Raw genomic sequence first — 25,888 nt, forward strand, 5'->3', positions numbered from 1 at the left:
CTTTTCGCTCAGAGCTCAAAGCCACTGTATTAATTTAGACGAGGAAGGAAACTTCAGGAAAGTTGCAAATCTGATATTCTGGGAATTGATGGAAGTTTCATCTGCATCAAGCCACAGAGCAGCCAATGTTTTGGCAGCTTTGCTAAAGAGGCTCATATTTTGTGGACAATTTCTGTGTCTTTTGTAATGACTTACAGTTTCAAAAAGAAAGTGATGTTTGGTCCTAACACAGCTCTCAGCTTGCTTGTAGAGTGTCTGAGGCAGTAAGGTGTTCATTAGAAGTGGTGCAGGGTCAGTGGGGCCTATCTCTCATCAGGTAAGCGGCTTAGAGCAGGGGTTGGCAAACAGCTATCTGCCACCTGTTTGGTACAGGCCGCAAGGTAAGAATGGTTTACCTTTTTCAGTGGTTGAAAAAATTAGAAAAATAATACTTCGTGACATGCAAAAGAATATGAAATTAAGTCTTGTTGTCTATAAATCAAGTTTTACTGGAGGACAATCACATTTTTCTGTTCATGTATTGCATGTGGCTGCTTTCATGCTACAGTGACCGAGCTGGGTATATCTGACAGAGACCATAAAGCATGTGAAGCTTTAAACATTTACTGTTTGGCTTTTTTAGAAAAAGTTTGAGGATTCCCGGCTTAGAGCTTTAAGGGACAGTGGAAATATTAGCAGCGGGGAAAACTCCTACCCAGCAATTTTATGTCCATAGGATGATGTTTCCTCTCTGTGGGCTGAAATGAAGCAACTCAGAATTTCGCTTTGAGCCTGTTGACAAAACTGGCGAGATCTGATCTCTGCCAACACCTTATCCTTCCTGTCTTTGCGGTGGTGGTTGAGACGTGCTCGCAGGGGCATTTTAGCAGGTGTAGTTCAAGCCAGAAGAAAGATGACAGAGTAGGGTAACCAAGTAACAGCCTGGATATGCATACTTTCTAAGAATTCCTGCAGATTTCAATCACCTATGGTATTGTTACCCATTTTCTAATTTTGTACCTCAGCTATGATGAAGAACTGGAAAATAGGCTGTGATTTTTTTTTTTTTTTTTTTTTTCCTCTCCAAGCACCAGAAACTTTCAGGGCCTTTAGAAAACAGTATAAAAGGCTTTTGGGAAAGCAGGTGTTGTCCACAATTTCCTAACACATCCTCATCCAGTTTATTGTTAGGGAATTAGAAAATATTTTTTTGAATATTTTTCAGACTCACATTTTAAAATGGCAAAATGATGTATTTGAAATGTGTAAGAATCAGGTACTCAAACTTCAAATAAGTAAAATGTGAGCCTCCACCTTTCCACTTATGCTTTCAGTTTGAAGGGTGTGTGCACACACATGTGGGCATTAAAGATAAAATCATAGAGCGCCTGGATGGCTGTCGGTTAAGCACCCGACTTCGGCTCAGGTCATGATCTCATAGTTTGTGGGCTTGAGCCCCACCTCAGGCTCTGTGCTGACAGTGGGGAGCCTGGAGCCTGCTTCAGATTCTGTGTCTTCCCTCTCTCTCTGCCCCTCCTTCACTCACACTCGGTCTCTCGAAAATGAATGAATGTTAAAAAAAAAAAAAGATAAAATCCACCATGAGTTCAAACAAATACTTTCCATTTAAATTCAGGGTGATAAGGCTTTAGTTAACTTCTTTGACCTTACACCTGTATCTTTTCTCTCATGCTGAGAATCCAGTTCTCACTAACGAGGGAAACGATAGACTGTTCTGTCATTACTCATGTGCTTTATCTCACAGTGTGTAGATACACAGCGATCTCACAATACACATATCACATACCTCCAACAACATGGCACCTAAAAATAGCTAAAATTCTTGTTGTGGTTCTTTGTGTCCTTAGTGTAGATTCTACTCGGGTGTTTGTTTTTAGCTTGTTTGCTTAGTTTCTTTTCCGTATTTTACTACTAGAGTATTTTGAAGTCACTTGGAATCATTCCTCTATGTAGTTATGCTTACTACCCAATGATACACATTTAGGTTTGTTTGTTTTATTGTATTTTCTGGGGTTTTTTTAATTAAAAATGTAATTTTCTTACACGATTACTTAGTAAATGATTTACGTAGTTTCAAGACAGATCTACAGAATGTGGCTTATTCAGATGTGTCAAGATTCTATCCCATCCTTTCCACCCTATTTCCTTCTACTATAAGTAACCATTAAAAAAAAAAGCACTGTTTTTTGTGTTTTTTACTATAAGAAGATACATATTTATATTTTTTCCTCTTTTTCTTTTTTGTTTAAAGTTTATATATTTATTTTGAGAGAGAGAGAGAGAAAGGGAAGGGCAGAGAGAGAGGGAGAGACAGAATCCCAAGCAGGCTCTGCCCTGTCAGTGCAGAACCTGACCCAGGGCTTGACCTCAGGAACTGTGAGATCATGACCTGAGCCGAAATTAAGAGTCAGACACTTAACTGACTAAGCCACCCAGGTGCCCTGACTTCCTTCTTTTCTTAAATATTAACATACTCTACACATTTTCTACCTCTATACTATGTGAGTATAAAATATATATGTGATATACATATTAATACATTGGAGTTCAGTTCAGTTGTATTGCTTTGTTATATTTAAATAGATAAATGAGGCTTTTATGTGAATAATCTTTTACTATGTGGTCTATTTTATTAGCAACCTTTCTTTTTTATAATTTTTTGATAACTATGAAGGTTTGTACTCTTATTTTGTCTTCCTGTACACTAATATTTTAAAAAAATTCCTAGTCTCCCCTTTCTAATTTTCTCTAGGTCCCCTACTGTAAGCAGTATTGAAATTAACTAGTAACTTATTTTTTCCCCTCATTTTCTCTATTTTTAAGCATTGGAAGTAATATTCCTTTAATCTCAGTTAATAAATAATTAAAACTTATTCTACTTAGCATCTCCCCTCCCCATTCTCCTCCCATTCTTGAGAATTATACTTGATTTACCTTGTCAGAGTATATATTCATTACACAATGTATTCTTTTTTATTTACTTATTAAAGATTTTTAAAATTTATTTTTACTTTAAAAATTTTTTGAAGTTTATTTATTTTTGAGAGAGAGAGAGAACGAGCAGGGGAGGAGCAGAAAGCGAAGGAGACACAGAATCTGAAGTAGGCTCTAGGCCCTGAGCTGTCAGCACAGAGCCCAGTGCAGGGCTTGCACTCACGAACCATGAGATCATGACCTGGGCTGAAGTCAGATGCTTAACCGACTGAGCCACCCAGTCACCCCCGTATTCTTTTTTATGGCTTAACCTTAGTTCTTCAAGTAAATATAGATTTAATGCCCACTGATACATTTTATATCAGTGTTTCCCAGTCATTTTGATTGTCTGAAGCTCTTTTTTCCCACTAGATTCCTCTAGAAAGGCTCGTGGGGCCAATATTCCTTGTCTTTTGCATGCACATTACAGTGTGTGGCCTTTATTTGTGAAAGTCGGTTTGATTTGGTAGGTAATCCTTGCCTCACATTTCTTTCCTGTCATATCTTAATTATGCTGTTATTGTCTCCTGATATAAAATGTCACTTTCACAGTCTCATGGCCATCTAATATTCCTGTCCATTTAAATGACTTAGTCTTTTTTTCTGGAATGACCAAAAGATTTCCTTCTTTTTCCTTTGTTGTTAATTGTCCTTGATCAAAAGACAGAGGGGCATCCCTACTTCCCAGAAGAGGGTTATCTGGACTTGTGTCCCTGTTTCCTTCACTCATAGATGTTGTTAAGGAACAGAAAGAAGGTGGTATCAGTCCTTTGAAACTTTACTCATTTGTTCCTCTTGTACTTCATGCTTCCTTATCGGGAGTAGTCGTTGGTGTATAATCCAAGACTCTCCCTACACTGAATTCTTGTAAGCTTCCCGGTGGAATCATTTTTGAATTAAAAGCAGTGCTGATAACTGTAGAGTCGGAGAGGTGGCAATCCGCGGGTGAAGTGAAATGTGAGGACTGTGTCTACATCCTGGGTCCCCTCCAGACAGCTGGCACTCACACCGTTTTGACGGACTCAGTGGTAGAGCGGAATGGATGTCATGCTCCGTACTCTTTCCAGATGTCCGATAGTAGAAGTATTTCTTTAAAAATCCTCCGCTACCTTTGAATTTTGGATGTAATAGTTATCTTTTTCTTGAGGATTGGTCTAGAGCAAGACTAATGCAGTATACTTTTGTGCAATTAGTTCATGTTTCCTCTCTGTCTTCACTTTCCCCTACTTAGGATATCTGCTGGTATGTGGGCTTTCTTCTAAGCATTTGGGCTAGCTTTGGAAAAAAGAAAACTGTGACAGTCAGGGCTCCTGCAGTCAGGCATTTTGGAAGTGGTTACTTCAGCCTAATAGCTGTTACCCAGATAGCCAACAACGTAAGTTCTCGTATCACTCTCATATCCTGTCTTTAGAGAACACCAACAGAATAGATTTAGGCAAAGGAGAGAAATATGTATATTGGGAGGACGGGACTATACTAGCTAAGAAAATAAATAGATTAAACTTCAGCTGAGTTGAATAGAGAATTGGTTATGGCTCATAAAGTTTGCTAATTCCCTTAATCTTTCACGAGTACAACTATCCCTGAGTCTTATGGACACTCCTAAAGGGCACACTCCAGAGTGTCTGTAATGAAGTAAAACTGAAACAGAATTTTAATGAAGCCTGCTAAAACAAAACAAATCCAAAAAACCCTCCTTGGATATTGACGGCAACGGCATATCAAGATACTTGCAAATAAACATGCTAAAAATAGTAAATGGCAAAAGCTAATAACAATAGTCTCTGCCCTTTGGATATGCCCCTGCTCCCAGTGACCTTCACTATTCCCCTGGGGCCCACTTTCGGTCACAGGAGCCACAGAGCAGGCCAGGGCTTCTGCAGTAGGGGAGGACAGAGGACCTCTGTATCACCTCTGCATAGAGGGACAGGCCCCAGGAATATGACGTTGCTCAGAATGAAGAGACAGAAATCAAAGAGTTAAAAATTGAATTTTATCTCTGAGACTGTTGAACAACATATGATACTCCAATCTTCTATAAATGAAAATGACTTTATTTTTAATTATTGGTATATAGTTCATTCTTTCTTAAACACAGAATAAAACATGAGAAAAATATTTTAAATTGTATTCATACCTGTGTGCATGACATTTTGCAGTTGAACTTCCAAAAAAAACCACCTTAAACCTAGCTTTCTAGGAAGTATGTATTTTGGGGCTGGAATGATTTGGGGAGCCATCCAATTAATCTGTCATTACACCAACGAAGCGACGAGGGCCCAGAGCCTGCAAGTGATTTGCTCAGGTCACACAGTTAGTTAGTAGAAGATCTGGGGTTAGAACCCAGGGTTCTTTACAACTAATGGACTTTTTCAAAATGGCTGTTTTTAATTTTTCCTTTTTACATATTTAAGGATTCATAAATTGTTAGAGCCATATGAATCTTAGAGATCATCTAATCCAGCCTCCTCGTTCCCTACGATCCCCTCATTTTGTAGAAGGAATCAAAGCCCAGATACAGATGAGGAATCTGATCACACTGTTTCTTTCCTATGAAGCTTTCCTATGGAAATCATATTCCATATGATTTCACTCATATGTGGAATTTAAGAAACACAACAGATGACCTTAGGGGAAGGGAAGGAAAAAGAAGATAAAAACCGGGAGGCAAACTATAAGAGACTCTTAAATACGGAAAACAAACTGAGGGTTGCTGGGAAGTGGGTGGGGGGATGGGCTAAATTTGTGATGGGCATTAAGGAGAGCTCTTGTTGGGATGAGCACTGGGTGTTATACATAAGTGATGAATCACTGGGTTCTATTCCTGAAGCCAAGACTACACTTGTATGTTAACTAACTTGAATTTAAGACAAACAAAAAAGTCATCTCCAATGAGGAGACTTAGTATAAGAGCCTGAATGCATAAAAGGAAAGCGATTTTCTTTGGTGACTGGATTAAAGTCTGCTTTCAAATAAAATCTCTTAGTTGAATAAAGTAAAATAATCTGTTGACAACAACCTCAAAAAGGAAGGGATGGGGGTGCCTGGCTGGCTCAGTCGGTTGAGCGTCCGACTTCGGCTCAGGTCATGATCTCACAGCTTGTGAGTTCGAGCTCCGCATCAGGCTCTGTGCTGACAGCTCAGAGCCTGGAGCCTGCTTCGGGTTCTGTGTCTCCCTCTCTGCCCCTAACCCAGTCGCATTCTGTCTCTGTCTCTCTCAAAAATAAATAAACATTAAAAAATTAAAAAAAAAAAAAAGGGATGGCTTTTAACAGAATTAATTTTTTTCAATTTATAGTTACCACAGAATTCCTTTAACTATCAAGCGGTGCTTCTGTCCTTAAAATGTTAACTCATTTATCCACAGTTTCTGAGAGAAAGCATTTCTTTTATAAAGCAGTGTTAAACCGGTGACTCAGGTAGTTAGAGTCGCAGAGTTATTCACAATTGGCATTTAGCTGTGAATTGTCCTCGTTTTTTACCTGCTTGTGATTTTGTATCTGTGTATGAAGGATATTTGTTCCCTGCCTCACAATTTACTAATGTTTATTTAGAGGCTGAGTGATCTGTACTTTGCTTGAGACCTTTCTTCTAGTTGTCACAGCCATAAGACTTAGAAACTAAGCATAATAGTTTTGGGGTTTTTTTCATTGGTCCAGTTTACTTACTTAAGTTGCTAATAATGATATAAAAACAGAAATGCATATTACCACTGAAAAGAAAAACCAGTAGGATTAAGTGAAATAAATAATCATAAACTGGAGTCTAAAAGCTTTTTAAAAAATTAAACTTATTTTGTTTTTCCAAAATGGATTGTATTATACATTTCAGTTCTCAAATTAAAATTAACGATTTATAATACATCTTAAATTATATTATGTAAAGTTCTCATTTATTAAGTACTTTGTGGAAGCTACAGATATTGATGATAGATTGTCTTCCAGTAATTTATAACATTATCTGCATAAATCTTTGGGAAAATCTTTGTGACAAGGACTTATTTACAAAGGCTCAGGAAGACGATATAAGCTTGAACAAATTGAGGAGCAAGAACAACTTTAAATATTTTATTTCTTGGGGCGCCTGGGTGGCGCAGTCGGTTAAGCGTCCGACTTCAGCCAGGTCACGATCTCGCGGTCCGTGAGTTCGAGCCCCGCGTCAGGCTCTGGGCTGATGGCTCGGAGCCTGGAGCCTGTTTCCGATTCTGTGTCTCCCTCTCTCTGCCCCTCCCCCGTTCATGCTCTGTCTCTCTCTGTCCCAAAAATAAATAAAAAACGTTGAAAAAAAAAATTTAAAAAAAAAATTAAAAAAAAAAAATAAATAAATATTTTATTTCTTAGAGATTGGAATTGATTTTAGTGGACTTAACATTTTCTCCCTAAACATAGTTTTTTTCCAGGTGTGTATTTAGGAGAGAAAGTTAGAATATAAATTGAAATAATATTTAATTTTCTCCCTGACATGTATAGTGTAGGATGGCTTCAATGAAGCATGGCAGGTTACAGCTACTGGAAGTCCTAACTTCATCTAAAATGATTATGACTCTGTAACCAGCTTTAGGAGCACACAATCTTGATACCCAATAATAACAACAAGAATTTATTTTTATCTGTAAACATTTATTGAATGCTTATTATATCCCAGGTACCAATATAAGTTCTCTATGTGTATTAAATCATTGGATCTTAATAATAACCTTAAGAGCTAGACCATATTAATATTCTCATTTTACAGATGAGGAAACTGAGGTGTGGAGAAGTGAAGTAATTTGCCCACAAGCACACAACTAGCAAGTGGCAGAGCTAGGATTCAAGCTAAGCAGGTTCCCACCAAGCATATTTGTAACCACCACATTAGGGGAGTGGCTCTCTAGGTATGGTCTCTGGGTCAGCAGCCATAGCCATCTTCTCAGTGTGTCCTCACATGACTGAAAAGCAGAAAGCCACAGAAAGCCCCACCTCCTAATTCCATCAAATTGGGAGTTAAGATGTCAACAGGTGAATTTTCGGGGGGACACAGACATTCAGTTCATAATACACACTAAAATTTGAGAACCACTGCCTAGATTAAGTATTATTCTCTCTTTGTTCAAGGGCCAACGGTGCAGTAGTAGAGATAGTCATGCACGCACATGATTGTGATCAATCTAGAAAGTACAGTAAAAGAAGAATATATTAAGTATAGTGGTGGTGCAAAGGAGAATGTGAGGGAAAAAGGAAGGTTTTGCTTTTTGGACCTTGAGAAATTTGCACTCTAGTTTCAGAGGTAGATGATGGGCAGTCAGTTCCAATACTCATAGAGTGTTTTGGTTTTGCTTGTTTGGGGTTTGAACAAACAGTGACTTCAAACAGGTCCAAACATTTTGGCAGGATATCAACATCATCATTGTAGCTACCCTTTATCTTGCCCACCTTCTGGCTATGATAGTGCCTCTCACATGTATATTATTCTTGGGATTGATGGTTACATTATAGTCAAAAGGGATCTTTTAGAGATACCTAAAGTGATAATGTATTTCTCTTACCTAGAAAAATAATTTAATGTTAGATTTTTAGAAAGCCCGGTAATGATACTTCAGTAAAGGTACCCATTTTATTTATCTACTAGATCCAAAGGAAGCCTACTAAAGTTACAGTCTCTTTCTTTAGGCTATAAGAGAACTGAGCATTACAAGACACTCATAGCTTGTGATATCTAAATCACTTAACCCATTAGGTGAGTCATCCCTTATTTTTCAGGGTACAGTATTTTAGAAGTCCTTGCAATAGGGCTTCTAGGCCTACACAGGTTCTTTGCACTTTTCATTCTGCTAGAAACAGGGATTAGACATAAAGAATGGGGGCTGTCTACTCTTTGTAACATCTTCGAAGAGATGGCCCTGATATTGCACCACTGTTTTCAATCACTTAAAAGGCAATAATTCAATTATGGCACCCTTTATATAAGACCTGCCATTGCTTTCATTCACTTCCAGGCCTGACACAAGTAAATCACTTCGATAAAATCCTTTTTTCTTCTCCGTCCTAGAGATGAAAATAAGTAATGATACTAGTGATCTACCAAGGACAAAGTGAATATAATGTTCTTCTTATAGAAAAGCAAGGTATTTTATAAGGCAGTGACTCATTATGTTATTTGGGAAATGATTTATCAGGTTGTGTATGTGAAAGATGTTTAAGTGATTTTATGCAAGGATATTTTTAGAAAAACAAATACTGCATTTTGTTTTTGAATTTAAATGCTTGGATAGAACAGCTTATATGCATAGGATGGGGAGAGGAATATACCTCAGAGATATACCATCCATAATGGGCCTATTGATGGCCATTCCTTTTAACTACACAAAGAGAAAATGTTTTCTAGGGTATCTGAAGCAAGTTTCTTGGTGAAAATAACCACCTATGTTCATTTTAAATATTAACTGTATGACACATGGCTCAGACTAAAAGGACATCAGCTTGAATGTATGTTATAGTTTTAATTTTAAGGATTGCTAAGCTTACTTGACTATTTTCTTAATGACCCAGGTTACCCCAAAAGACAGTAACTTTCTAATATTGTAGTAAAATAAGTCCTTGAGTAAGTGACATCTGCTGTTAAGGTTGTGGGGGTCCAACGTTACCAGAGTGTGGACATATAAAAGTTAAAATATGTGACAGTTGGGAAATTGCTTAATGAGGGTCCCTGTCCCGCCAAATTATCCTTTTCTATTAACTTCTGCATTTAATATATTTACTGGTGCCTCTTAGTACATGATAAACTATTTTCATTTCAACAAGTCTAACTCAGAGGATTAAACAGGTCTGTACAAGAGATTTTTAAAAATAGGTTACACTTTTAAACAAGCGATATGGACTCACTTAAGCTTAACATTTTACCTTCTATGATAGGTTTAATTTTATAGAAGAACTTCAGATAGGGGCGCCGGGGTGGCTCAGTGGGTTAAGCATCCGACATCGGCTCAGGTCATGATCTCACGGTTTGTGGGTTTGAGCTCCACGTCGGGCTGTGTGCTGACAGCTCAGAGCCTGAAACCTGTTTCAGATTCTGTGTCTTCCTCTCTCTCTGTTCCTCCCCTGGTTGCACTCTGTCTCTCAAAAATAAATAAAACATTAATTTTTTTTTTAAATACTGCAAATAACACTCTAGTCAAGTTCTCTGCTGACTTTAATATTCTGTCAACAAGAAGAATCCTCTAATTTGGATCTCATTGCTCTGAATTAAGATGATTCAGATGGGTAGATAAATTGGAGAAAAATATAATCTAAGAAAATAAAATATTTTACCTGCTTTAGGTATACTTTTATAGGTTACTACGTACCTCCTATGTGCCAGACACCGTTTTGGCCAGTGCAAACACCTTATCATATTTAATCCCCATAGTTACCATTCTTAGCACTAGTCCCTGCTTTATTTTTCCATAGCACTATTATCATTATCTAATGTGCTTCATATTTTTCTTAATGTCTCTCTCTCTCTCTCCTCTTGAGCCTCCTTCCCTGTTAGGGATTTTTATGTTTGCTTACTGCTATAGAATAGTGCCTTGTTCATAATAGGTACTCGATAAATATTTTTTGGCTGGATTAGTGGCCCTGTAAGGCTAGTATTCTTCTCAATTTACAGATGAAGAGAGGTTAAGGAAGTAACAAAACTAGAATGTAAAAATAGTTCTAGGTGGTCCACCTACTCATCTCTCTATTCATCCATTTGATAAATGATTTTAAAGACCATGACATTTCCAATATACTACTCTCTACCTTCAGTGCATTTACTATATTAAAAAATCAGCATGTTAATGACAATTTTTATCAATTCATTATAGTAAATCTACCAAGTATTGATGTTAGTTCAGCAGTTCTTTTTGTTCATTGGTAGGGTAGTATTTTCATGATATTTTTATAATTTCTATTAATTTTGAGTAAAATTATGCCCAAATTATGCTCATTGAGTAAACATATGCCCAAAGTTCAAATGGTACAGAGGAGTATATGGCAAAAAGCATCCATCACATACCACCCCTCTGTTCCTGAACTTGTGTGCCCATTGGAGTCACTTGGGGAGCTTTGACAATTACTGTAGTCTTGGTCCCACCCCAAGAGATTGTGGTTTACTTAGTCTGTGTGTGTGGCCTGGGATTTGGAATTTTCAGAAGATCCCCTGGGGGGACTTTGCTTCAGGTAAAGTAGCAAGTATACTCTCTTGCCTTAAATAACTAAGAAACACATGAAATATATGAAACATTTTTTATGACATTGGACATTAGGCAACAAAAGACAGTAATCCCCAAGGGATGGGAATTAAATGAGGTAAGCCCTATGATGGCACCAGCTTTATAGTCTAAGAGAGTATCTAGGTCATGGCACAAGGATGGAGAATACAGGCAGAGCTTGGCAGATTTCCTGAGGTTAGCAGTAGGAGCTTAGAGTCTGATAAGACTAAAACATTGAGAATCCACAGGATAGATTATAGGATAGGAGAACTGCAGAGATCTTCAGGAGATCCCTTGGGATCCCTCTTGAGTGTTCAGCTGAGATCTGATTAGCATATGCATCTGAGGAAACTACCAGAGGCTGGGAGTAGAAAATCTGAAAAGGCACTGTTGGTGGGAATGCAAACTAGTGCAGCCACTCTGGAAAACAGTGTAGGGGTTCGTCAAAAAAAATTAAAAAATAGAACTACCCTACAACTCAGCAATAGCACTACTAGGAATTTACCCAAGGGATACAGGAGTGCTGATTCATAGGGGCACATGTACCCCAATGTTTATAGCAGCACTATCAACAATAAATAGCCAGCACTATAAATAGCCAATTTATAAAAGAGCCTAAGTGACCATCAACTGATGAATGGATAAAGAAGATGTGGTTTATATATACAATAGAATACTACCTGGAAATGAGAAAGAATGAAATCATGCCATTTGTGACAACATGGATGGAACTGGAGTAGTATTATGCTGAGTGAAATAAGTCAGTCAGAGAGGACAGATATCATATGTTTTCATTCATATGTCAATCTTGAGAAACTTAACAGAAGACCATGAGAGAAGGGAAGGGGAAAAAAATAGTTACAGAGAGGGAGGGAGGGAGGCAAACCACAGGAGATTCTTAAATACAGAGAGAGAACAAACTGAGGGTGAAGGGGAGGGGGGTGGGGTGGGATAGGGAAAATGGGTGATGGGCATTGAGGAGGGCACTTGTTGGGATGAGCACTGGGTATTGTATGTAAGCCAATTTGACAATACATTATATTAAAAAGAAAAAAGAAAATACTTGAAAAGATTAGAGGAAACACTGCCTAGTATTTATAAAAGGGTGGGAATAGCATCTAACGGGTGGACTAGAAAACCTTGTGATTTGCAGGGCATTTGATAGAATTCTCAGAAAGGTTTTGCGTCAGTAGTGAGGAAAATTTAATCCTAGACTAAACAGTGTTCCAGTCTTCTCTCAGATATCTTGAAAGCAAGACCCAAAAGGATCAAATTATTTCCGAGTAACTTAATTATATTCCAGAACAAAACTCAGTAATATTTATAGAAATACAAAAACACCCAGCACCCAACAAGATAAAATTCATAGTCTGGCATCCAATAAAAATTTATCAGAAATGCAAAGAAATATGCAAGGAAAATATGACCAATAATGTGGTTATAAATTTATCAGTTGAAAATAAAACTGACACAAATATTATAATTACTAGACAAAGACATTAAAACAATTATTATAACTATTTTATATATTCAGAAAACTAAATACAGACATGGAAGGTGTCCAAGAGATTCAAATCAAAATTCTAAAGATGAAAACTACAATGTATCTAATGTATAAAATGTATTAATCCCACTGGATGGGATTAAAGACAGAGTAGACATTGCAGATGAAAAGACTGGTAAATTTGAAGACACGGCAATAGAAACAATCCAAAATTAAACGTAGAGAACAAAGAGAAACTTTTAAAAATGAAGTGCATTTTCTAACATATGCATAATTGGAGTCCCTGAAAGGTAGATGGGAGTTGAGGGATAGGAGAAGAATTATGTCTAAGAAATAATAACCAGAATGTTTCCAAGTTTAATGAGAATTTAATGACAACTGGAAATACCATCCAAAGAAGCCCAACAAACTCAATCTCAAAAACTTGAAGAAATAACATGAGGGAGGGCACATCATAATCACATTGCTCAGAAGTGTGATGAAGAGATAAAAATTGAAAGCAAGCCAGGGAATTAAAGACATATTACATTAAAGACATATTACATTAAACATAAGGTGAGAGTAGATTTCTTGTCAGACAACAAAGTAAATGAGACAGTAGAGCACCATTTTTGACGTATGTGTCAACCTAGAATTTTGCACTCTGCAAAAATAACTTAAAAAAAAAAAAGAATAAAATGAAGACATTTTTCAGGTATACAAAACCTGAAAGAATTCACCATCATCAAACTGTACTACAGATATGTTAAAAGAAGTTCTTCAGGTAAAAGGAAGATTAGGTGTCAATCTGGATCAATACAGAGAAATGAAGAGCAGTGGGAATGGTAGCTATAAGGATAAGTAGATCAATTTTTCCCATATTATTTACATCTCTTAAAAAATAACTGTTTAAATTAACCATAATAATATAATGTAGGATTTATGTAAAAGGTTTGACAAGAATGGCACAAAAGATGGAGAAATGGGAATATATTATTGTAAGTCTTACAGTGTACTTCAAGTTGCCTAGAAGATTGTAGTAAAAAATATTTACTATAAGTACTAAATCAATCACTAAAATAACAAAAGTAAGTTATAGCTAATAAACCAACAAAGGAGATGAAATAATAAGAAACAACCTAAAAGAAGGCAAAAAAAAAAAAGGGAAAGGTAAATAGCATATGAGAAGGTAGGATGCAAATAGGTGATAAAGATGATAGACTTCAACCTAAACATATTTATAATCACATTAAATATAAATGCACTAAATACCTCAATTAAAAGGGAGAGATTGTCAGTTTGGATTAAAAAGCAAAATCCAAATATATGCTGCCATATAAAAAACGTGCTTTATATATAAAGACACAAGTTGAAAGTAAAGCAATGGAAAGAATATACCTATATTAACACCAATCAAAAGAAAACTGGAGTGATTACATCAGTATCACAGATTTCAGAGCAAAGAATTTACCGTGGATAAATTAGATCATTTCATACTAATGTAGGCATACCACATTTTATTGCATGTCACTTTATTGTGATTTGTGAATACTGCATTTTTTGCAAGTTGAAGATTCAAGACTTCAGTGGAGGAAGTAATTGCTAATGTGGTGGAAATAGCAAGAGGACTAGATTTAGAAGTGGAGCCTGAGGATATGACTGAATTGCTGCAATCTCATGATAAAACTTTAACAGATGAGAGGTGCTTCTTATGAATGATCAGAGAAAGTGGTTTCTTGAAATGGAATTTGCTTCTGCTGAAGATGCTGTGAAGATTGTTAAAATGACAAAGGATTCAGAATATTATAAACTTAGTTGATAAAGCATCAGTAAGGGTTTGAGAGTATTGATTCCAATTTTGAAATAAATTCCACCATGGGTAAAATGCTATCAAATAGCATCACATGCTACAGAGAAATCATTTGTGAAAGGAGGAGTCAATCTATGTGGCAAACTTCACTGTTGCCTTATTTTAAGAAATTGTCATAATCATGCCAACCTTTAACAACCACCACCCTGAAAAGCAAAAAGATTGGCTTGCTGAAAGCTCAGACGATGGTTAGCATTTTTAAAAAATGAAATATTTTTTAGTTAAGGTATATATATTATTTTCTTTAGACATAATGCTATTGCACACTTGATAGACTACAGTGTAGTGTAAACATAACTTTTATATGCACTAGGAAACCAAAAAATTCATTTGACTTTATTGCAGTATTTGCCTTATTGTGGGTGTTCTGGAACTGAGTCTACAGTATCTCTGAGGTACGCCTGTAAAGGTTTTAATTCATGGGAAAAACATGCAATCCTACATATTTATGTGCCTAGGAGATCTTCAAAGTGTTGTACATGAAGTAAAACTGATAGAATTGTAAGGAGAAATAGAATAATACACAATTATAGTTGTAGATTTCACTGTCCCTCTTTCAAAAACTGGTAGAATGAGTAGACAGAAAATGAGTAAAGATACAGAAGATTTGAGCAATTTTGTTAACCACCTTCACCCAAGTGACATTTATAAAATGCTCCATTCTCTATCAGCAGAATATACTTTCTTTTCAAGTGCACACAGAGCATTTACTAAGATAGGCCATACTCTGTGCCACAAAAAGAGGGTCCCGATAAATTTAAAGGCATTCAAGTCACCATACAAAGTATGTTCTCTGACCACAATGGAATTTTATTAGAAAGCAATGGCAGAAAGATAACTAGAAGATTCCCAAACATTTAGAAACTAAATAACATATGTCTAAATAACCCAAGGATCATGGGAGATACCAAAAAGGAAATTAGAAAATATCTTGAGCTGGGCCTCCTGGGTGGCTCAGTTGGTTAAGTGTTTGAGTTGGGCTCAGGTCATGATCTCGCACCTTGGGAGTTTGAGCTGCACGTTGTGCATGCTCTGTGCTGACAGCTTAGAGCCTAGAGCCTGCTTCAAATTCTGACTCTCTCTCTCTCTCTCTCTCTCTCTCTCTCTCTCTCTCTCTGCCTGCCCTCCCCACATCCCTACTCAGGCTTTCTCTCTCACTCTCTAAAATAAATAAACATATTTTAAAAATTAAAAAAAAAAAGAAAATGTCTTGAAATGAATGAAAATGAAAATACAGCCCACAAAACCTTGTAGGATGCTGCTAAAACAGGAAATTTATAGGCTACATTCCCACTTTAGAAGTGAACAGAGGTCTCAAATCAATGACTTCAGCTTCCATCTCAAGGAACTAGGGAAAGAAGAGCAAATTGAACCCAAAGTAAGTGGAAGACAGGAAATAATAAATATCAGAGTAGAAATAAGTGAAATAGAAAACAGGAAAACAATAGAGAAAATCAGTGAGACCAAAAGCAAAGAAGATTAATAAAACTGATGATCCTGGAGCCAAACTGATTAGGAAACAAAGGGGAAAACACAAATTACCATTGTCAGGAATAAGAGGAGTAACATCACTACAGATTCTACAGATACCAGAAGGAGGGATAAAAAAGCAATATTATGAACACTTATAAGTTCAATAATTTAGATGAGATGGACAAATTCTTTGAAGACAAAAACTACCAAAACTCATTCAAGAAGAAACAGATAATCTGATGGTTTTGAATTTGTAACTAAAAATATTTCTGCAAAGAAAAAAAGAGATGTGAAAGCATATGTCCTTTTTAAAAAAAAGTACACATGAATATGGGTAGCAGCTTCATGTGTAACGGTCAGTGATTGGAAACAAGGCAAATATAGATCAAAAGGTGAATAGGTAAACTATAGTATACACTATGGCTTGGAAAACAGAATGCTACTCAGAATAAGAATGAACCATTGATATATGCTCCAAAATGACGAATCTCAAAGTAATTATGTTGAGTGGAAAGAAGCCAGATAAAAAAAGAAACATGAGATATGATTTCATTTTATATGATTTTAGAAAATGCAAACTAATCTGTAGGGACAGAAGTCATATTAGTGGTTTCCTTGGCAAAACTTGTTGGGATGGGGACCAGGGAGCATGAGGGGCATGAGGAAACTTTTGTAGGTGTTAGGTAGTTTATCTTACTTGTAGTAGTGGTATCATGGTCACATCAGCCTGAAGTGGTCAAATTGTACACTTTAAATATGTGCTACTTGTTGTATATTAGTTATACCTCAATGTAATTTTTCTTTTTTAAGAGCTCCACGTGTCTCAAATGGATCTGTGACAAGTTTGAAAATCAAGACAAAGTTGGGAATCATTGCTCTAGTCCCTCAGGTCCCTGGTTCCACCCTACAGAGACAACCTATTCTAGGCAGTTTCCTGTTCTGAAACTGGATCATTCTGGAAATATTATTTCCATATATTATGTATATATAGGCATATGCAAACATATATATTCCCTGTTTTAAATTCACAAATGGTGGGGCGCCTGGGTGGCTCAGTCAATGAAGCATCCAACTCTTAATTTAGGCTCAGGTCATGATCTCATGGTTCATGGGTTTGAGCCCCACATTGGGGTCCATGCTGGCAGTGTGGAGCCTGCTTGGGATTCTCTCTCACTCTCTTTGTCCCTCCCCTGCTCATGCATGCTCTCTCTCACTGATTCTCTCTCAAAATAAATAAATAAACTTAAAAAAAATTAAATTCACAAATGGTAGCATACTTTATACATTTTTTCTGTAGTTAACTTTTTCACTTACTATATCTTGGAGTTCATTCCATTGCAATAAATATGGAATGGTTTCACTTTTTAAAATATCTGTATGTGAATCTATTGGGTATAGATCCCAGTCATGGTGACTGCCTGAGGTTGGTACTATATGCTTATTTTAAAACTTTTTGGAAACAAAGATGTAACTGGATAGTTGCTAGAATTAACTTTTCTTTTAGGCTTGCTTTTAAATCCTCATTTGCAAGCTACATAATCTGACAAAACGCTTTCATGAAACTCTGAGTATAGAAGTTTTTTAGAAGGCCAAATTCACTATAAGTCAATATTTTTTTTAGCAGTCAAGTCTGTATATCTATGTGAAATGTTGACAAGTACTACATTTTGAAAGTTATTATGACATTCTATTTGCTTTCCTTGTCCCCTCAATGTGAAATTTGGTGTTTGATTTGTTCTTAATTCAACACAATTTCTTCAATTTTCTAATTCTTCTTTTGTCCTTTGATGGTTAATGCAGTGTTGGTCTTTAGGCTACAGCTATTCTGGAGTTGTATACTGTGTAAGCTACCTGTTATGAACTTCCATTTCCGGCGAAAAATTCTTTGGCTAAATTCTTTTTTTATTTAAAAATTTTTTTAATGTTTATTTATTTTTGAGAGAGAGAGAGAGAGACAGAGCATGAGCAGGGGAGGGGCAAAGAGAGAGGGAGACCTAGAGTCTGAAGCAGGCTCCAGGCTCTGAGCTGTTAGCACAGAGCCCAACATGACACTCGAACTCATGAACTGCTAGATCATGACCTGAGCTGAAGTCAATGCTCAACCGACTGAGCCACCCAGGAGCCCCTCTTTGGCTAAATTCTTGCTGACTTTTTTTTTTTTTTAACAGCAGCAAGTGCAGCAAGTCAAATGGGTCAATACCAAAATAATTCTTGCTTTTAAAATTAATTGCATTCTTTAGTTGATAGACTATGTTTCAACAGGAAGACTACTTTCAAAGTCAATGGATCAATTTACTTGGGGGCCTCAATTTCCTAATGGCCATTTTATGTGTCCTTCACAGGTTTTCTATAATTTTCCATCTTAAAGAAACAGGAATCTCAAATAGTCCATTATCCAAACTACCCATATTGTCATATAATCTGTGTATTTACTGGATTTATTAGTGAGTATTGAGTCATTTTGTGACTAGTGATATTCTGAACTTCTGGCCAGCATTTCATCAGATGTTGAATAAGTGCAGTTCATATCAGTTGAGTATTTGCTTTATATTCATTAGCCGATGAAGTCAGAGATTCATTGCAACTCCTCATTTTTCATTCATTAAACTCTACATTCCTATAGTCTGGTGTCATAGGTTCTTGTTCACCTCTTTGTCCTTCATCTTATAGAATTTCAGGGGATTGTTCCTATCCTATGCAGTTATGGTTGCTTGTATTTATATGCCTGATGTCATGTTTCCAAGCAGTCTACAGTGGCACAAACACACATGTTTTGAATGTCGTCTTTCTTGAAGCGGGGGGTCTTTTGGCTGAGAAGATTGTTTTACTGACTAGTAAATTATCTTTAAGACCCGTCTCCATCTCTGAATACTTTTTAGTTAATTTAGGATCTGTTATTCTCTAACCTAGGGAAAGTGTGGAGAGCCTGATCCAAAAGCATTCCTATGCCCGCTCACCCATCCGTACCTATGGAGGAGAAGATGATGTGCTGGGGGATGAGGTTCAGACAACACAGAATCGAGGTAAGACAGCTTCTGGGCTACGTAAGAGCAAGAGCACCCAGAATGAGGAAGAGGCAGGTAGGTGATGAGACTCCTAGTCCTCAGCGTGCAGTCTGCCCCAAAAGTATTTCAGAAGTCTCTTGAGGAAAGGGCAGCCCTGGAGCCTGATTTTCATACAGGTCATTATTTTGCCTCTGAGTCTTTTTGTTCGTTTGTTTAATTTTTTTAATGTTTATTTATTTTTGAGAGAGACAGAGTGTGAGCGGGGGAGGGGCAGACAGCGAGGGAGACACAGCATCTGAAGCAGGCTCCAGGCTCTGAGCTGTCAACACAGAGCCGGACGCGGGGCTCGAACTCAAGAACTGCGAGATCAGGACCTGAGCCAAAGTCAGACGCTTAACCGTCTGAGCCACCCAGGGGCCCCTGCCTCTGAGGCTTAAGTGATTGTTCTGCCTGATGGTTTCCTGTGGTTTGTTTTCTAGTGAAAGGACACCCAGCCTCTGAGTCAGGGCTCAGGAGTTATTTGTCTGTGATCTACCACCAAAGAGCTATTAGACTTTGGGGGCAATCCTTTAGTCTTACTGAACCTCAATTTTATCATCCGAAAATCAGGGACTATATCTGTTCCACCTATAAGAGGTTCCAGGAATATCTTATTAGGACCAATGACTAAAATGGAAAACCCTTTTAAAAAGAAAATGTTCCTAGCGAAGGGCATTATGTAGAGGCAGTGGCCCCAGCGGTGACAGTAGGGGAGTACTGAAAAGTTCCTCTGTCCCAAAGACTCACAGAGGAGCCGTCTGCATCTGGGAGTCCAGAGAAGAGTAACCAGACGGTGCTTCACGCTGAGCATAGGGATGTTTGTGTGAGGAGAGAGCCCTTTGTCATATTTTTATGTCCTTTCTATGGAATAGCGTAAGCTGTCAAAACATAGGACATCTCTTATAACTAAATCCAAATGAACTACTGGTAATTATACAGCTGGCAAATCCAGCGTCAACTTTTGTTTAAATTTGTGGATGCTGTGATGTAGGAAAAATTATTCTTGCAACTAGAAAAAGAAGCTAGAAAAAGAAAAACATTCTTGTGGGTTTTCACAAGGCCTTTAGAAACCAAGTAGCTTTGTTGAGTCTCATATGTCCAGCCTTCTTTATAGGGATGCTATAGAGTTTAGGACAGGTACCAGCTATTTGTAGCTCCTTTTGTTTTTTAAAAATTTTTTTAGTTTATTTTGAGAGAGAGAGAGTCAAAGAGAAAAGGAGAGAGAGAATCCCAAGCAGGTTCCACGCTGTCAGTGCAGAGCCCAATGTGGGGCTTGATGTCACAAACTGTGAGATCATGACCTGAGCCCAAATCAAGAGTTAGACACTTAACCAATTGAGCCACCCAGGTACCCTCTGAGCTCCTTTAAAGGGAATCCAGTTATTCCTTTCAGGCAGAATACTTGTATTTTGACCATTCTCCAGGAGCATACAGGCCATCTAATGAGTTAAGTCTTTTTCTATTTAGTAAATTCTCTCTTCCTTATAGTATAAATGGTATCTTCTTATCTGGAAAGGTAGTTCTGACTCATGGTTGACGTGTTTATCTTTTTAAATTGCAGATCTATTATATATTCTAAAAAAATAAATAAATCTGCACAGATAATGTAATTCTTGATTTGCACACTGAAATAGAGTTTCTAGTCTGATGAGTGGTTTTTTGTTTCAGGGTCAGCCTTTACGACATCTGATAATTTGTCCCTCAGCTCCTGGGTCTCTTCTTCTTCCACTTTTCCTGGATTTCAGCATCCCCAGTCCCTCGCTGCTCTCGGCACCAGCACAGCATCCATAGCGACACCCATTCCTCACCCTATACAGGGCTCTTTGCCACCGTACAGCCGACTTGGGGTGCCTCTGACCCCGTCGGCCATTGCCGGCTCCATGCAGGGGAGCGGCCCGACATTCCCCTCCTTCCACATGCCCCGGTATCATCACTACTTTCAGCAGGGGCCTTATGCTGCTATCCAAGGACTGCGCCATTCCTCTGCGGTGATGACACCATTTGTATGACTCTTCTAAACCTAGGAGAATCCAGATCCAGAATGTGCAAATGGGTATGAAATGTGGGAGAGGGTGGGGTGGGTGGGATGTGGGGTGTGGAGCAGGGGCTCTCCAGGAGACATGGGACCTATTAAAGAGGAGAGCTGGACTCACAATAAAGCCTACTGCTGAGGGAATGCACCACAGACCAGGACTCATGTGTAGCTCCGAGAAAGCTCGTGGCTTCAAGAGAGAGTCAGTGTCAAGTTCTTAGCCAGCCTAAGTCCTACAACCAATAGGATACTAACTTACCCAGAAAATTGAATAACACAAGGCAGAGGAATCTGAAGGTGCATTATACCTAGCAGTTAAAAATGCTGTGTCAGCGCAGTAATGTATAAAATCAATGTGTAGAGGTTATCTTTCTGCTTTCCACAGGTTTAAAGAATTTTCAAAGAGGCAATATGTATAACATACCGACCATAATGCATAATGACTAACTTAAGTCCATTTCTCTCTGAGGAAAATGAGAGCCAACAGAGAAATATTTGTAGTGCTGAAGCTTAAGCATGTTTAGTTTTCCTTTGTATTAGTCTGCTGGGTATAGGGCTGAGATAATGCTAACACATCCTATTTTGTGGATGAATAGATGGTAATGACCTTACAAAGCTCTTTTTGTAACACTGAAGGGCCAGTATCTGACAAACTCTTTCTCAGTCTTGTCTTTTTCTTCCTAATTCTCTTTCTTGCAATGACTTGCCATTTACATAGAAAAAACCTATATACGATTTTGAAGCAAGAGGCTCTATGTGTTACATTACACAACTGAGGTTATATTTTTCTGGGCTGCATTCTAAGTGCACTGCTGACTCATTCACTGGGGAACACTTCTAAAGCCTCTACATGATGACACGGGAGGCTTTCTCTCAATCTGCAGTACCAAGATGGTTGCCCTGTCCTGAAAGGAATTTCTCTGCCATGGGTACCAAAGGCCCCTTTAGTTTTACTTCAGCTTTGGGAGACCTTATGGATGGTAAAACGCACCGGGCCAAATTCTCATTTTTGGTAAATCTGCTTTGTTATTAGATTAGCTGTTACCACCGATTGACAAAGATTTATGAATGACCATTCTGAATGCCCATATAACCACCACTTAACCTATGTTCATGAAGCATTATGAGTCATACAAATGATTTGTCCTTCTTTCTTACTGTTCTGTTCAGTGACTCCGTTATCATTTTCCTAGTCCATTATATGAAATTGTATGTCAACTCAATGACTCTCTGACTGAAACACTGGCAGTGTTTATAAGTCAATCCAAAGTATTTATTCACTTTGAGTTCTTATTGTTTTCTTAAACCTTCCTTTAATGTTTAATAATTAACTATATTTTAATTATATATAATCTCTATATTTAGGGGGCAATATGTATCTAAGCATTTGAAGTCAGGGTAGTATTTGGCATTTTGCAACTTTAATAAAGTTTATAGTCCTTCAACTTTATAATGCTTTCTAGCTGTAAGATATAACCTGTCTTCTTTAGAAAACTCTCCACAACTCTATTTTATCCTAATTAAATTTTGTATCTACTTTGTTCTGACTGCAAAAGTATTAAATCTGTTAAAAGAGATGGGAAATATCACTGCTGAGAGTAGAGAGAGGGGTAAATGCAATATACTTATCAGAGTGCATGGGGTTTTATTTAGTTATTTTGTTAGGCTTTTCCATATCAAATGCCTTTCTTGGGCATTTCTAGTCTATGAAACAAGGCATAATGGCATAGCCTGTCTATGTGATGCCATTGTTGTTGGACTTTGCAATTGTTTTTCTCCACTGTGTCCCGTAGTTTGCTTATGGAGAAGCATGGACTGTGCTCCCCAAGCATCTCAAAGTCCTATGGCAGACACTGTAGGCTAATTTCTAACTTCTTGCATGTTATGCTATAGTATCCACAGGTAGTTTGTTTTCAAACACAGCACAGATGTGCGTTTATTTAAAAAAAAAAAAAACAGCTATAAGTAATGTTTAAGTATCCATAGAGCTTAGGATAGGGATTTGATACTTAATAGTTGGCCTGCTGCCAGTGCTCCATTTAATACACAGTACTGCTGCTTAAAGCAGGAATAACAAAACTAGATGCTATTTAACATGATGCTACTCGATATTCTGGTAAATTACTGGTCTACTACAGTGAATCTGTATCTGAGTTTTCTTTTCAATGAGAATGAAAGCATCATTTTAATACTATTTAGACATTTTTCCCAACTGACATATCTTAAAGTAGGTTTGTTTTTGTAATATGGCTTTACTTCAGTATTTCCTGACTTCATAACTTTATTTTGTAATTATGCAATATAAGACTAAAAATAAGTAGTGTGCTTAGAGAAAAGCAAAGACTGAGATACCAAAGCATGCTTTTGGGAAATAACACCTGAAATTCTAAATTGGAATTTTTTTAAAAGTATTTGGCATTATTTGAAAGAGGAAGAAAAAGCACAAGTGACATGGAACTTAACCTGTGATCAAAGTCACTCTAACCGTGAGAACCAAGGGTAGAAATTTACCCCAACCCCAGGGTCTTTCTAAACTATTCTGGTTGCTGATTCTTACTGAACTCCTCAGGTATTTAAGATTTTAAAGTCTAATTCTACCAAAAGTAATTGCAAGAACTAGATAGTGGGAAAGCCAATGGAATAATTAAGAGCATGAGTTGCAGACTATTTGGAATAAATGTAGGGTCCCCCCTGCCCCCACCAGGTATATCACAGTATCAAAAAGCATGACTAATGTGCAGTGCTGCTACAAAGAGGTCCTTCCGGAACTGCTTTGTCTAACCTGAAGGAATTAATTTATAACTCCGTAGGTTCTGCGTATGTGATTTGTTTTTAGAACACTTATCAATAATGCTGAGTAAGTTCAATTATTTCTTTTACTTAACAAGTCTTCCCCCTCCTTTGCCGACCCTTAGCGGTATGTAAGTAAAATCTCTCCATCTTGTATCTAACATATCACAAATTATTAGGTTATAAGGTCTGCATTAATGAATTTAGGTTGTACCGCTGGTTTGAGTTTATGACGAAGGTTTGTTGTTATTCCTAGCAGGTGGGCACAGAATGGGAGATATTAAGAAGATATTGAGAAAAACCCTGTGTCGGGCTATACTATAGAAGTTACATTAACTTCTGGGGTATTCCAAGGTCTCCCCCCTCCCTCACTCTCATCCACATCTCTGTCACTGTGCTTCTCTAGCCACAACATCTCCTGCCCCCCCCCGTACAAAAAAAATAAAAAGGACACCCTCCAAAAGGCCAAGAAAAAGTATTTTTAGAAGAAAAGATCACCATTCCCATACCTATGAATTTTTCAGAGAGATGTTGGGATATTTAATCCATTTCTGAATTTCATGTTAGCTTTTCAGGCGTCTTGCTTATATTTAAGCTGAACCGTATTGAGAAAAATGAGCTTCAAGAAGGACTTTACCACTCCATTAAATATGCAGTCAAGCTTAGCCATGACTCAGCAACTAAAGTTCAAAAAATTCAGTTATGTAATGTGCCAGGGTCACATACTGCAAGGAAAACAATATTTTTACTCAATCTTCCATTGACTAAGTAAGGAAACTGTTTTTGTTATTAAACATGTATGGAATTGATAATTATTAGAAACAAAACAATATTATACTGTAAATCTAGACTGGAAAGAAATAAAGCACTGGACAGAAAGATTTTCAGCTGGCTCCTTTAGGCAGCTTGGGTGGAGGATGGATTTTACATGTTTTTATATTATTTCAGAATGCAAGGATTTTATTTTAAACAGGCAAAGAGAAGGTTACAAATTCTTAAATGTTTAGAAAACCATAAAATAATTTCTTCACTGCTATTCCATGCCAGTTATAAAATATTCTAATACTTATCTTTCTTTGGCATGCTTAAATATGCAAAGTTTCATTTATAAATATTGATAGGCAAATAATCCATAAGTATTTTCTCACTCTTCTTTCTCTATCCCTTCCTCAATTCCAATCCCCTTCCCTGATAATAAGAAAATAAAAACATTGGTAAAATAATACATCTGGACAAAAAATACAGTTTGGTATTTTACTTCTGATACATTAAAATATGTGTTTAGTTGTGGTTTTTTTTCCTTATTTTCAGAAACCTAAAAAAACCCTTTTATTTCCTAGAGGATAAAATTGGATATAGCCTCTTTAGTAGACTCTATCACAGTTATATCGTTTGCTGTGTCCGTTTGCTTTAATGAATTGCGTGAGAACAGTCACTGTAATGAAGTGTGTGTGTTGGGGGTGGGGGGAAGGGCATGGGAAATGTTTTATGAAAAAAGAAGTTATAAGCCTAATACTATGAAGTAACACCTAACGAAGTTCTTTTTAAGTGCAATATATTTATTTCTGCTAGAAATGTATTATCAACATTATGTAATATTTGAAGCATTACATGTTATTTGTAAACAGCTTAAAATTATATATTACCCAAAATTGTACAGAAGTACAAATGTGTGGATATTAATTTCTTTCATTAAAAATGGTGTGTTTTGATATATATGCACACATTTACACCTTTAATTATCTTACACACTTTGCTTTGTGACTTTTGGTACCTGTTTCCTCACCTTGAAAAACAACCAAAAAAAAGGAGGATTAGGTAAGAGTAGGGGTCATAGCTGGCCACTCCCAGTCCAGACACAGCCAACTGGATTACTGTACAGGGTTTGGGTTTTGTCTTTAATTGTATTTGGAAGCCTTTAGAGAAAACAGTGCCCTTAATTCCCCACCGGTTCCTATTCTCCTACACCTAGTCCCCTCACTCATTTACTCCACCTGATGAAATCTTAAAATTA

General features: G+C 37.2%; 1 protein-coding gene across 1 annotated transcript in view; it reads left to right on the forward strand.

Moving 5' to 3' along the window:
* TBX20 (T-box transcription factor 20) overlaps window positions 1–25,590 on the forward strand; it is a 61,598-nt gene extending 36,008 nt beyond the window's left edge. Inside the window, exons 7-8 of the mRNA XM_058724609.1 lie at window positions 18,919–19,031; window positions 20,721–25,590. Of these exons, the coding sequence (XP_058580592.1) occupies window positions 18,919–19,031; window positions 20,721–21,061 (454 nt within the window). The 3' untranslated portion in view covers window positions 21,062–25,590. The remainder of the gene's footprint in view (window positions 1–18,918; window positions 19,032–20,720) is intronic.
* Window positions 25,591–25,888: the final 298 nt, after the last annotated feature.

Source organism: Neofelis nebulosa, chromosome 4 (genome assembly GCF_028018385.1).
Source record: "Neofelis nebulosa isolate mNeoNeb1 chromosome 4, mNeoNeb1.pri, whole genome shotgun sequence".
NCBI classification, from domain to species: Eukaryota; Metazoa; Chordata; class Mammalia; order Carnivora; family Felidae; genus Neofelis; species Neofelis nebulosa.